General features: G+C 36.3%; 1 protein-coding gene across 6 annotated transcripts in view; it reads right to left on the reverse strand.

Moving 5' to 3' along the window:
* The window catches only part of kmt2ca (lysine (K)-specific methyltransferase 2Ca), a 252,908-nt gene that overhangs the window by 90,981 nt on the left and 147,541 nt on the right, over window positions 1-14,386 (reverse strand). For 5 of the 6 annotated variants that reach the window (XM_049480856.1, XM_049480857.1, XM_049480853.1 and 2 more), the window contains exons 15-16: window positions 13,587-13,706; window positions 1,401-1,517 (exon numbers count right to left, since the gene is read on the reverse strand). In XM_049480856.1, coding sequence (XP_049336813.1) covers window positions 1,401-1,517; window positions 13,587-13,706 — 237 coding nt within the window. The remainder of the gene's footprint in view (window positions 1-1,400; window positions 1,518-13,586; window positions 13,707-14,386) is intronic. The other variant, XM_049480854.1, reaches the window with a different exon arrangement.

Below are 14,386 nucleotides of genomic sequence, written 5' to 3' on the forward strand. Positions count from 1 at the left end.
CCTCTGGATCTCCTCCTCAAACACATCAAGCATCCCAGTGTGGGGGAAACATTAGCGTCTGCTGGTCTGAGGGGAAAAGGGCTATTTTAGAAGAGCTCTGGTGAGCTGAGCTGTGCTTAGGTTGAGTGCTTTACCGTGTACAAACATCATTTTCTTCGAAGTGTTCCTGAGCCCATGCAGTGATTCACAGTACAGAATCAGTGCAGCCTGTTTTTAATGCAGAGCCACCTGAGGGCCTGAAGATCACCAGCATCCAATACTAATCTTTATCCAAAAAAAGGAAAATAAAAGTATTCTACAACTGTGGTTGTGACGTTACAAAATGTGAAAAGTTCGAGGGGTATGCATACTTTCGCAAGCCACTTTAGCTGATTTTAGCAATCCTAAGATTTGAGTGATTAATCTAATGGTTTATTCCTGTATTATTCATAAGACTCATAATAGCTTTTAATAGTGATTTTAATGGCCCTTTTCTCTCTCTATTTTTTATTAAGGTATTTCTAATTTCTATTTTTTTCCCCATTTTTCTCCCAATAAATCTAGGCCAATTGTTCCACCTATTCAGATGCTACTCAGCTGTATATCCTCCAATCCTAGTGATGTCACAACACCAGGATGGTGAAGACTAGCACATGCCTCCTCCGATACTTCTGAATTCAGACTCCGCCTCTTTTCCAACTGTGCTGATGCAGTATTAATGAGTATCATCACAGCGCTAAAGCTCAGCGCAGCAACTCGGTTCTGATACATCAGCTTTTTTTCCCTTCTAATTCAGCAGGTCACGCTGCTAGATGGTGATGGGGAAGGGTAGCTAACTAAGTTAAATAAAGCTAAGCAAACAAATCTGTAATTCTTAAAAAAAAAAAAAAAAAAAAATCTTTGAAGTCACACAAGTGCTGTATGTTAATCTACACAGATTTCCAGCACTAAAGCTGGAGCATTAGCGGCTAATTGCTAGCAGTTATAAGGGAATGCTAATCCTGCTCTGTACAACCTGACTGGTAAAAATCATACATAAAGTGCACCAGATTAAAAGGCATACTGATGATTTTAAGTGTGCATTATGGTACGAAAAATATGGTACACACGTGAAGCCAAATGTCCCAAACATTTTGTGGCCCTGAAACGAGTGGGACTGCTAAAGTAAAAATAAATAAATCTCAGTATGGGGGGGGAAATGTTAGTGTTTGCTGGTCTGAGGGGGGAAAGGTTGGTTTCAGCAGAGCTTTGATGGGCTGAGCTGAGGTTGAGTGCTCTGCTGTGGGTTTAATGCCAGCACTATGCTACACTGAGCATATCCTACAGCTCTATTATTCATGCATGTAGAGAGGAAGTGGGGGATGAGGTGGAGGTGGTAGTGGGGGCGGGTGTTAGTAGAGGTTCTGGCAGGGGGTTCGTACCCCAGGGGTCACCAGCAGGCTGCTGTCCGTCTTTAGTCTGGATCGTCCTCGTCCGCCTCTGCCAGACAGGTTAGAGCCTCGGGGACGCCGGCGTCCGGGAAAGCCTGAGCCACGGCCCTGAGAGAGAGAGAGAGAGAGAGAGAGAGAGAGAGAGAGAGAGAGAGAGAGACAGAGAGAGATTTTCAAATGAGTTTATGATCACACTATTAAAACTTACTCATAAAATACTACAGCCCTATCTTACACCCATATTGCCAAATTTTACCTAGTTAATAGTCTGTTTTCACACCTTCTGCCTGCGCCGTTTAAATAGCAATGGTGCTTGTGAGTATATCTACACTGATGGGTGTGGTGGTCAGAAAGTCAAAGTGTGTTCAGGTAAACTTCTGGCTCATTGCTATCTTGGCAACAGAAAACATAGGTGCACCACTGACTGAATAAAACCTATACAGACGTCTACAAACAGATGTTTATTGCTATCTTGGCAACGCTTTTACACCCCCCCACTTATTACACACACACAAGGACACGCAGCAGTGCACAGACCCAACTTTCAAATTTACGATAAACAGAATCCAAAATAAACTGACATTAAATTAACATTATCTTCAGAGCGTTTCGAGTTGCACAAAGCACACTTTTCCAGTTGTTACAATAGAAAAGACACACAGAAAAACGCACTAAATTAAACCTGCATGATGCACAATTGATGGATCGCCTATAGATCACTTAAACAGGGCCCTCTGACTTTATTCCCGAAATATATATAAATAATTATTTTTTTCCAACTTGAATCTTAAAATATTACAAAATAATTCAATTCAATATTTCAAAATGTTACAGCCTTGTTTGTATAAATGTTTAAATGTCATACTGCAAGACATTTTTCTCAAGATACAACTTTCTACTATTCTTTTTTCTACTATTCTCAAAATATTATGACTTAATACTCAAATTACACATGTATTCTCAAAATGCCACACTGTATGACATTTTTCTCTATGAACTTTCTCATATTTTTTACTTTATTCTTGAAAAGTCACACTGTGCAGATTCTTTTTTCAAAATACAGCTTTATTCTCAAAATGTTAAGACTTAATTTTGTTTTAAATAATGAGATTGTATTCTTCAAATATTATGACCTTATTATTGAACTATGACTAACCTCAAAATGTCATACTGTACAATGATATGCCACGTATGACCTTGTTCCTCAAAATATTACGACTTAATTGCAAACATTTTGACTTTATTCTGCTTTTTTCCTTCAGTTGGAAAATGTGCAATATAAACAAACTTGATTTGATATTAGAACTTTATTAATAAACTATTATGACTTTATTCTCTAAATATTATGACTTAAATCACAAAATCTGAAGTAGATTTGCATATATAAGTCTCCACAGATCTTGGAGCCGGTTGGGTTCAATGCCGTTATGATTTCTGGCCATTCCCAGTAGTTTTCCCTGCTGACTTCATCTGTTAACCTGCTTTTCCACAGAAATACCAATTTCTGATGGGTACTCCACTGTTCCTGCAGTGCTCGGTAAAAACACGCCTCTCTCGCCCGGCTGCTCTGAACCACGCGAGCTGCTTATCAAAAATTAAACACATGTGAAGACTGCGATTGGCTAAATGAGTCACCGTGAACTTTATACACATCCTCCTGTCTGAGCGCTCAACAGCCCATAAAAACAAGCAGACAAACAGAACCAGCAGCACGGGTTTATCACGCCCATCTGTCTTCTCCTTAACGACCAGAAGCTCCACCCATCACATCATCACCGCCTCTAATAGCTCAGAGCTCAGGACCTCCCAGCCCAGTTTACTGATGGCCCTGATAAAGCTCCTCTATGGGGAAAGCTCTGCTAACATAATCCTCCATCCTGCCATGACTCAACAGCCTGACCCACATATCACCGAGCAGAAACACAGCGCTGACTGACTCTCTCACTACCCAGCTCCAACGCCTCAACCAATCAGCATCAGCAACGACCGCAGCTCCTGATCTGAAGAAAATTAACATAATAAATAAGTAACCCACACAAAATCCACAATATCACTAAAGCCAGAGCGGCAGATGCTCTGCACTGTCATCAGCTTTTATGAAGGTGCCGATCATTGAGTGAATCAAGAGATTAAGCTCCTTTCTGTAATAACTACACTAATAACATTACTTTCAGTACTTTAGTGCTACATTTCACAATAAACCACTAACATTACTAAATACAAATAATGTTGAATACTTAATTTCTTCCACTTATATGAGGAGCTTAAAGAACACTTCTACTTCTACTCAAGTCACTTTTTTTGATAAGTCTGGGTCTCAAATACTTTATACATATCTGGTCATTAATAAATGTATACAATTAGGCCAATCTAAATAACACTGCATTAGCAAAACTAGAAAAAATATATATAAATTGAGATGTATAGGCTTATTTAAAGCACAAAATATATATATTTATATATATGCTTGTGTATATTTTAAATTTCTTGCTACTATGAGTTGCACCACATGATATTTTGACTTTGAATCACAGAAAAATGACAATTAACTTGTAATCTGAAAAAATGTAATCTGATTAATCAGAAGATAATTCTGTGATTAACTGCGATTAATCGCATTTGTTTTTCTTCAGACGCAAATTTTTATAGTGGATATTTAAATGTAAATAAAAGAATGAATATAAGAAATGCAAAATGCAATTGCACTAATATGTATTTTAGTGGTGTCAATTAAAATTATAGTATATACTATAGTATATGTTTGAGGGGAGATTAAATCAGCGTGTGGGTGTAGGGTGCTGAAATAAAGAATAGATGATAAATTGGATTGTAAATGTCTCAGCTTGGTTGTGAGGATTTCTGAATTCAAACTTAATTTGATGAGAATAAAAATCTCAGGGATGATGAGAAGGGCAGGAAAGCGCAGGTCTGTTACGCATTACTCATTCCAAATTAACAGCACCCGTTAAGGCTTTAATGTTGACAGTCCTAGTGAGAACATATATATAGAAGAGGTATATGTGTGTTACTGGTATATGCATTTAAACACTGGCGTAGGAACCGGAGGGGATGGGTGGGACATGTCCAACCCAATATCAGAAACAGGTGGATTTGGCCCCCCCAAAAATGGTACAGTAGAACTGAGGTGTCACCAGGAGTGAATCGTTTCGCTCAGCTCAGCTGTATTATTAATGAGGAGACAGACCTCTGTGTAAATGGGAAATCTCTTAGCCCCAATCACGGAGCCGGTTTAGGGAGAAAGTTCCGCCTTTCAGGAGAAACAGCCAATAAGCTTGCTGGTTTTGCATAGCGTGGAGAAGAGTAGAGAAGCCCCCTCCCTCATTTTTTTTTTAGATTTAGCAAAGAGTTGGAGCAGCTGACGTTAAAACTAATCTGGATATATGCCGATTTTTCTAAAAGAAAGGTAACTGAACTAACCCTGGATATATGCCGATTTTTCTAAAAGAAAGGTAACTGAACTAACCATGTAAGCTGTGATGAGATTGTTTCTGATAGCTGGTTAAAAAAACACCTCTGAATCAAAATACGCAGATCAAATCCACTGTGTGATTAATAAAATACAGCCTGTGACTTGTCATTGTGATTTGTGACTAGGACTGCAGGATTACTACAATGAAGGAAATGATTTTAGCTAGCTTAACCACTTATTTTATTAAGTGCCTTTAAAGCAGATAAATGGAAGTACAAAAAAATGGTTCATTTGTGATTAAAAGTAATTCCACAAATGTTGTTCTAAGACACTATAGGGTGGGCTTTGATTTGTATTAGCATATATTAAATATTAAACCCGCTCCTACGCCCTTGCATTTAAACCTATTTAAAAATATCAAGACTGAAAATGTACAATGTATAATTCCTGCAATATGCAATGACCACATCATCAACTACATCATCAATATATAGACACAATATTGAACATTTTACTGACCTCAATATTGCCCATTGTGTTTATTCTGTGTGGTTGTTTATATAAAAATGAATGTCACCAGCAGTTCTGTTCTCTCATCTGCTGTCTGTTGGAGGCGGAGCTGAGTGTGAGAGCAGTAGTGCCATTCATCATGTAGATAGATGTTCACTGCTCTTAAAAACGGTGTCATTGTGTTATTACCCTTTAATATGATCAATATATCAGTGGCATAAAATGATCTTCAAATGATGATATCATTTATCAAAATCATTTTAGGGACAATGTACATCGTCCAACAAAAAGAAGCCTAAGTGACAGTGCTAATTTTTCCCCTATTTGTGTGTGTGTGTATGGTGTGTATGTGTATTATGGCTGCAACTAATGACTATTTTTGCAGTCGACTAATCTGCCGATTATTTGTTTGATTAGTCGATTAGTCACGAAATTTTTTTTTTCATGAAACATTCACACAGGCTGCATGTTATTTTTAGGAGATTCTAGGAAAATTTTATGTATTTTTTTCTTCATTTCTTGCTATTTTCCAAGGAGCAACCTTCCTAAAATTATTTTTTGTCTTTAAGAAAATATATAGATATTTTTTAAATGAAGTCTGTTGACTATAATATAGTAGTGTAGTAGCGTAGAGTATAGTGCAGTAATTTAACTCTCCGTGGGTAATATAGTTAATATAGAAATCAGTGTTTAAACTGTACAGAACTAGTAAAGACAGACTGTAGATTATTGTGTATTGTGCGGAGTTAAATGTGTTTGATTGTGTTTAATGGACACTGAAACCTCATTGGCCAATTAAGCATGAGAAGAGGCCAATCAGGATGCTCACTCTCTCACTAGGTGTGTGTCTCTCGCCGCTTTTTTTCACACTTTATAGACGCGTCGACAGTGAAATTTCACATGGACTATTTTTAATAGTCGATGTTGTTGATTATTGACTAATCGTTGCAGCCCTAGTGTGTATATAAGTGTGTGTGTGTGTGTGTGTGTGTGTGTGTGTGTTGGCTGAGCCGCCGGGTTGAAACCTGCCTGAACGGAACACTAGCCAGGCTCAGGGCTCAGGTTACAGCCCCTGCCCCTCTGCCCTGCCTCCCGAGGCATCGTGTTGCCGGTGCAGTGGAGGCGAGGCTGTGGCCCGTATCCTCCTTCCTCCAGGTAATTACCTCACTCCCGGCCGAGCCGAGGCGAGCCGCGCTGCTCGAGACAGGAGACGTCAACTCCATTTACAGAGACGGCCTGAGGAGGAACCACGCTCCACCGCCTGCACAGTCTGTGCCTAATTTGTGCAAAAATGAATTATGGAGGAAAGTGTGAGGATTTAGTGAGGCAGCCACTCTGTGTGTGTGTGAGTGTGCGCGCGCGTGTGTGTGTGTGTGTGTAAGGCTACCAGACTGGTTGCTGTGAATGTGCCAGAGGATGAGTAATCAGGTTCTGAGCGTTGGGTAGAAGATCTCAGAGACGTGTTGGATTAATGGCAGCAAATAATTGAGCTTTAAATGGAGCTTGGCAATAATAATGCTAATACTAATACCAAAAAATTGCATGACCTGCCATGTGACTCTGCAATCACTCTTGTAACATTGCGATCGATGACTACACTGAAATTATACATTGCGCTGCCCTAGATGTAATAAAACAGGAATATATTGTTTATTTACTTTAAACTCCTTTCTAATTGTATTAAATTCCAATGGCTAATTTGGAAGTCACTAATAATTAGTCCCCAACACTAAAAGGGGTTAATTTGTTTTAACTGGGATTAATTGCATTTGTTCTTCTTAAGACACAAGTTTTCATAGTGGATGTTTAAAAGTAAATATAAGAATGAATATAAGAAATGTAAAATGCAATTAAATTTATATTAGTGGTAATTAGTGCTGTGCGATATGATGATAAATATCGTGGGGACGATAGAAAAGTGTCTATCGTGCTTCTTACCTTCTATCGTCTCTATCGTTTCTACAGTAATTTCATCAATTATTCATGCAAATATATAAACAAGGCTACGATGAAATGTATTGGCGTGGTCACTTTGCATAAACTTGTTTTATATAAGTGATAATAAAATAATCTTCGCAAAAAAAGCTTCATAATGTGGTTTTGAGACATGACGCTGCTTTACGTTATCTGACGGACACTTTAAAAAAGGTTAAATGAGCTTATTTTTGTTTTGCATTTCAATTTAAATACATGTATAATTTTGAAAAAAAAAATAGCTACTGCATCTACCTCATCTGTTTTCATTTGATACATATATATTGCTGCACTAAAAGGTAGTAATTCTCATTTGTGAAAGTTTGGTTTAATTTCATTTTGAAATAAAAGTTGGAAAAAAAGTAAGCAATGATATTATTTTGTCATATTTTTCGAAGAATAACTGAAAACGTACTCAAATGTGGTATATCATGATATATATCGTTATCGTGATATAAAAAACTCCATATCGTGATATATGATTTTTCCCATATCGCCCAGCCCTAGTGGTAATTAAAGTACTAGTATGTACTTTTATGTTTGAGGTGTGATAAAGCCTTTTTTTAATTTATTGTATAAAGATGTACAAAGAGTATAAATTAGAGCACAAAATAGCATTTCCACAACTGCAGTTGGTTTCTATGATCTGGATCAGTGGATGAGTTTGTTTATTTGTAGTGTTTCTCCCTCTGTTTGGTTTGTTTTCACACAGGCACAAAACCTAAACACACCGAAATGTGCACCAATCAACTAAGCGAGCTCAAGGTCTCCTCTGATTGGACAGAGCTGTCTGGCATTAGAGCAAAAAAAGTCAATATAGTATCTGTATACATCATCTTGCTTATAGTATCGCAATATATCGAGAACGTATCGTGAATCATAACTAGGGGTGTAACAAAGCGTGGTTGCACAAAAAATTAACAATGTCGTGCGATTCCACATTCTGTTTATGAAATATTTTGCTGTTGCATTGTTTTAACACTAGAAGTCACAATCCCGCCAATGCAGGCAGGAGAACCAGTGGGCGTCAGCAAAGGGAATATGATGCATCAGTATATATCTGTATATCTGTGCAGTGTGAAGCTGCTTTTACACAGAACAATGAAAAACTGTTGCTTTTTTTTCCCCAACAACAATTTTTAATGGAACATACAGCACAGATGTAAGCAGTGAACAGCCTGGAGCAGCAGAGACAGCGTTTGTTCTTAGCAATATATTATCTGGCTAATATATCCGATTAAATCGTGCCTCATCAGCAGTTAAAAAGGAGTATATTTGATAGCTGGGTTAGATTGAGATTAGATCATGTTCTCACCAGATGCAAAACGCTCCAGAAAAAAAAAAAAAAAAAAAAAAAAAAACTGTGACTGGTGTAAATTATTTGTTCAGCCAATCAAAATGTCACTTCATAATTCATTTGCATTATATTATGAAAATCCTGCCTGCCAGTCTGAACGCAAGTTATCTGTTATTAATGATCAAGGAGTAAATTACACAGATTACGTTTCTATATTATATTAAAGGGCTTTTACTACAGTTTTAGCAATACATAATATATCTTTACACTAAAAAAAAAAAAGCAACCGTCAAACACCAAACATGTCTTGGCTGATTGATTTCCTCTGGGATGAGCGAGAGAGAAAATGCATGAACTTGCTGATTGCAGCCTATCACTTAAAAACGTGCCAAGAATCAGCCTATCCTTTTAAAATAAAAGACTGCAGCTCCCAACAGATCCGTGCAATCACTGCATCCAAATGCTCTGTGAAACCACAGTAGATCTGTAGCACTGATTATATTACTGTAATCTGTCCCTGTGATTATTTCATTATGAAACGCTAACATTAAAAGCAGTTCTGTGAATTAAAATGCTTTATTCAGCTCTCGTCACTGCCAGGTTTCCCTTTCTTGAGTAGATTGTGTGAAATATCATGTTTGAAAGCGTCACTAAACGACAGGTATTAATGCAGTCAATGGTCAATCCTAAGTGTGTGTGGTAGCAGAGTAATACTCAATTATTACAATTATCAGATTTAATATAAACTATTCATTCAGGTTTGTAACAATGAAGACCACACTCAGCAACCAGTACAGCGGTCTCTTAGCAAGAGCCTGGCAATACTATACAGTACGTATAAAGACACAGGGGTTATGATTAGGGGTGTAACGATGCAATTTACTCACAATCCGATACGATTCTCGATTGAAGATTCAATTTTATCACAATATTTGGAACAAATTTTGACAGAAAAAAATTGAGATTTTTTTTTTTTATTCCTTTTATTTAAGCATCTTGTATAAATGCACCCTGTACTTTTCCAAGCATAACCTTCTCAGTTAATCACTTGTTTATTTAGTCAATCTAGAGTGAAAGTATCACTGTCTAAGCGGACGGTAACAAAGTAAATATTAAAAATTCATTACTCAACTTTAATTTTTGTAAATATGTTTTGTGTTTTTTGAGTATTTTTGTGACTTTTACTTTAATTTCTCTCTCGGCCCGCAATAGTCAAACACTGAAGAGACAAAACTGACCCAATGTGTGATTGGCTTCAGTCAAAAATGACTGAAATATCTTCCACCCTTTGCTTACGCCCACTGGTTCTCTGCCCTGCACTAATGGGATTGCAACTAGGATTGCACGGTATTGGAAACATTAAGCAAAACAACAGTTATCGGCCCTTTAATCAGGCTTTAAATGGCTTTTTAAAAGGTAAATAAGAGCGCTTTCTGTTTTTCTGGGATTAACAGCGTGAATTCAGCTGTAACTGGAAATATCTGCACCGCAAAACTGTGCTGAAATGAGGTTAACAGCTTTCAACATGTGCCCACGTTTTCAAGCACGTACCCAACCATGTGTATGGAGGCCATGCGGTTACCTCGTGTTAACTCCTGCCCGCCCCTCCTCGCGCTCCCCCTACCCCTCGCGCTTCTCAGGCAGCAGCAGCCTGTCACTCACACAGACACAGAGACAGCGCTGTGTATCTACATCTTGTGTCAAGAATCAAAACATTGCAACATTGCAACAGTGTCAATTAATTTAAATGCCTTAAGTGACACTGCACATCCTGCAATGTGACTATAGCGCATGCACACATTACGATGACTATTCTTGAACGATATTTCGTGCAGCCCTAATTGCAACCTCTAGTGTTAAAACAATGCAACTGCAAAACATTTCATAATGATGAATTGTTTTGATGAATTGTTTTGATGAATTGTGCGACGGTGCTTTGTTATACCCCTAGTTAAGATTCACAATACATTCTCAATATATTGCGATACTATAAGCAATATTATATAGTGCAAATGTTTTAATCAAACTGTAGAAAAATTGTCATAGTATAAAAGCACGGCATCATATGTAATTCTATCTAATTCATATGTTTCCAACACCGAAAACAGACAGGTATTTTACAGATCATACTCTGAACAGCATACATATAGGAAACTCTATTAAAGGGGAATTTCACAATGGATTTGTTTCAGGTTTTGCATACTTTTTATCACATCACAGCGATCTAACTGGAGTCATACAGACAGGTCTAATGCAAAACTGCACTATAGAGCTCTCAACGGCTGCAATGCAAATTCAGCCATTATATTTCCTATTCAAAACCCCCGGAGAACATGCACATGCTTTCTGTGTGCTCTTTACAGTATGGTATGCTCTTTTCCACTGATGGTAATCAGTGGAAAATCCAGGGCTGCTTTACTCAACAAATCCTACAAAGAATCTTTAAATAAACACTAATGTGTGTTTTAGAATGTACTTCTTAAATTCTGAAAGCAGTTAAACTTGATACACAAGTTTCCAGATATTCCCTTACAGAAACTCCTAGCTATTTTTCTAAGGCTTTTATCTAATGCAGCATATTACAACTTAATACATATTAACAGTGTACAGCTGGTAGGTAATAACGAAAATAAACTGAGCTTTGGAATTGGATTTTAAAAGCCTTTGTCTGTAGTAAATCAGTGCTGGATCAGTTTGTGTTATTGCTGTAACTCTCTACTGCAGCAGCATTTAAACACTTACAGCATCATAATAACTAGAAAAAGACAAAAACACAGAGAACTCTGTAACTATTAATAGTAGAAATCTTTTCTTTAGAGAAATTACAGATGAAGTCAGAGAGCGGTGAGTACTGTTTCCTACACCTTCAAACTCACACTCTTAGAAACTGGAGAAAACTGCTACAGGAAGACGTCTGGCTGACCCACATGGAAACAACTTTAGCATTTAGCTCAACTTATATATATGTATACACACACACACATAGTTTGTCTGCGCAAACTAACAAAAATGTGTGAACGGGTAATTGCTAATTCAATTAAGATAATTAAAATCCAATACATAATTTAAATCAAGCAATGGTTAATTTAAGCCTTTATCTTGAGTAATCCTATAATCAACATATGTTTGCGAAGGTTTTCCATGATGGTGAGCAACGATTTCAGAGTTTTTAATTTTTCATATCTGATTACACTGATCGATTAACAGAGAAATATAACTTTTATTTTTGTTTTATTTTTTAAATTCAAAATCCACTACATACTTTGAATCAATTGATGGTGAATTTAAGTATTTATCTTGAGTAATCTCAGTAAAATTGGAGTAAATTTCCTATAAAGCTGCTATTTTGGAAATACGATGTTTCTCTATGATGGTAACAACGATTACAGAGTTGTTAATTTTTCATATCCGATTGCATTAATCGATTAATAAAGAAATCAAACTTTTATTTTAGTTTTCATTCATTTCTGTAGACCGATGCCTCTAGAGAATAGTAAAGTAATATTTTTTTTTTTGGAAAACTGTAAAATCTAAGCAAAAGCAAATTTCACTTTTTATCAGAAAAAAAGCTTCGAAACTACACTAAAATTCAAAAATTGTGTGAACAAGTAATTGAACTGAGAATCCAATTTAATTCATACTTTGAATTAATTTATGGTGAATTTAAGCATTTATCTTGAGTAATCCCATAATCAACATATGTCGGCAATGGTTTTCCATAATTTCCAAGTTTTTAATTGTTCATATCTGATTACATTGTTAGATTAACAGAGAAAAATAACATTTATTTGTGTTTTAATTAATTTATGTTGAACAATATTAATAATAATTTTATTATTTTTCTGCGGAAAACTGTAAAATCTGAGTAAAAGTGAATTTCTTTTTTTTTATTTTTTATCCAATCTATTTATCAGGGAGGTGGGCTCTAAAGACACAGATAGTACAGCACTGCTTTCTAGCTATTAAGAAATTATTAAGAATTAATAAATATTAATTATTAAGAATCAACACTTGCACAAAAACAAAACATCACAATATTTCGAGATATTTTTATCTTTTCTTACCCCTCTAGTCTGTACCTGCAGTACATAAACCCTTTCCCCCAACATGATGTTTTTCCATGATGGTGAGCAACGATTTACACATTTAAAATTTTTCATCTGATCACATTGATAGATTAACCGAGTATTACATTTATATAATATAATAAATATAATTTTTTTTTTATTCATTTCTGTAGAATAATAACTCATAACTCATGATAATACTCATTTTTTTTTGAAAAGTTGTAAAATCTGAGTAAAAGTAAATTTCACTTTTTATCCAATCAGATAAAAAGCTTCAAAATGCCTAAAATTAACTGGAGATTGCACTAAAAGCTGTTTGTCTGCTCAAACTAATACAAAATGTGTGAACAATTAATTTAACTTTGATAATTTAAATCCACTACATACTTTGAACCAATTTATGGTGAATTTAAGCATTTACCTTGAGTTATCTCATAATCAACATATGTTGGCGATTACCTCTACAGAATAACAATTATTTAAATTTAAACAGAAATGAATAAAAAGAAATATAATTGTTAGTTTTCAATTTTTCATATCTGATTACACTGATAGATTAACAGAGAAATATAACATTTATTTTAGTTTTTATGCATTTCAGTTATAACGATAACGCTACAGAATGGCAACATAAGATTTTTTTGGAAAACTGTAAAATCTGAGTAGAATAAATGTAACTTTTATCCAATCTATCGATCAGGGAAATGGGATCTAAAGACATGGAGAATAGAGCACTGCTTTCTGTCTACTGTAGTTATAGAAACTTATAATTGTGATAATCAATACAGTATTGCAAAACAAAATATCACAATATTTCAATATATTTCAATCTGTTCTCACACCTCTAGTCTGTACCTGCAGTACATAAGCCCCTCCCCCTGCCACAGCCCTTCATTTACCACTTTGGCCGTCCAGACGTGCTCGCCCAGCAGCTGCCGGCTCTTAGGCCCATCCCAGCCCTCTGGCCGCTCCGGAGACCAGGACGGAGAGCTTACTGAACTACGACTGCTCCACGCAACCTGGAGGAGAGCGGCGGGGCCAGAGGGGAGGGAGGGAGGAGGAGGAGGATGAGTGAAGTGGGAGGATGACAAAATGCACAGCCAAATAAATATGACAGCCAACGATATTCAGAAGAACAGAAAACAAATCAATACAGGCAAGAAATAAAGCATTACATCAAGACCAATGCAAACAAGCACACTGTGATGGGAAGTCTGGGAAAAATCTGATCACATGATGAAAGACTGAGAAATCTGCTACCCATCCCCAAACCTGCTGCTCTGAGGAGATCTCTGCCAACAGCCAGCCTCTACTATTCAGCCAGCAGGATCAGAATTACAACCATATATATATATCCGCTTATTCTAAATAAAATACGTCATAATATAAGATTAATCTGTGTTCACATCTTGTGCCTTTATATTTTGAAGTGTAAAACCTTTTTTCTACTTTTCTAGTAGTGTTACTTATTTTTATAAAGCAATTATTCAATTATTTTATAACCTAGACCTGATTTTAATTATTGTCTTTTTCGCACTATAAAATGTACCAGATTATAAGCTGCATTTTGCAACACTTATAAGGCACAGAGGTGTTTCCATATCTTCTTTCTAATTCATCAACAGGTCTTATTACTAGGTGGTGGTTGTAATGGGGGTAACTAAAAGCTAAGCTAAGTAAACAAAACTGTAATTCTTTA

The sequence above is a fragment of the Astyanax mexicanus genome, chromosome 6, assembly GCF_023375975.1.
Source record: "Astyanax mexicanus isolate ESR-SI-001 chromosome 6, AstMex3_surface, whole genome shotgun sequence".
Taxonomy (NCBI): Eukaryota; Metazoa; Chordata; class Actinopteri; order Characiformes; family Acestrorhamphidae; genus Astyanax; species Astyanax mexicanus.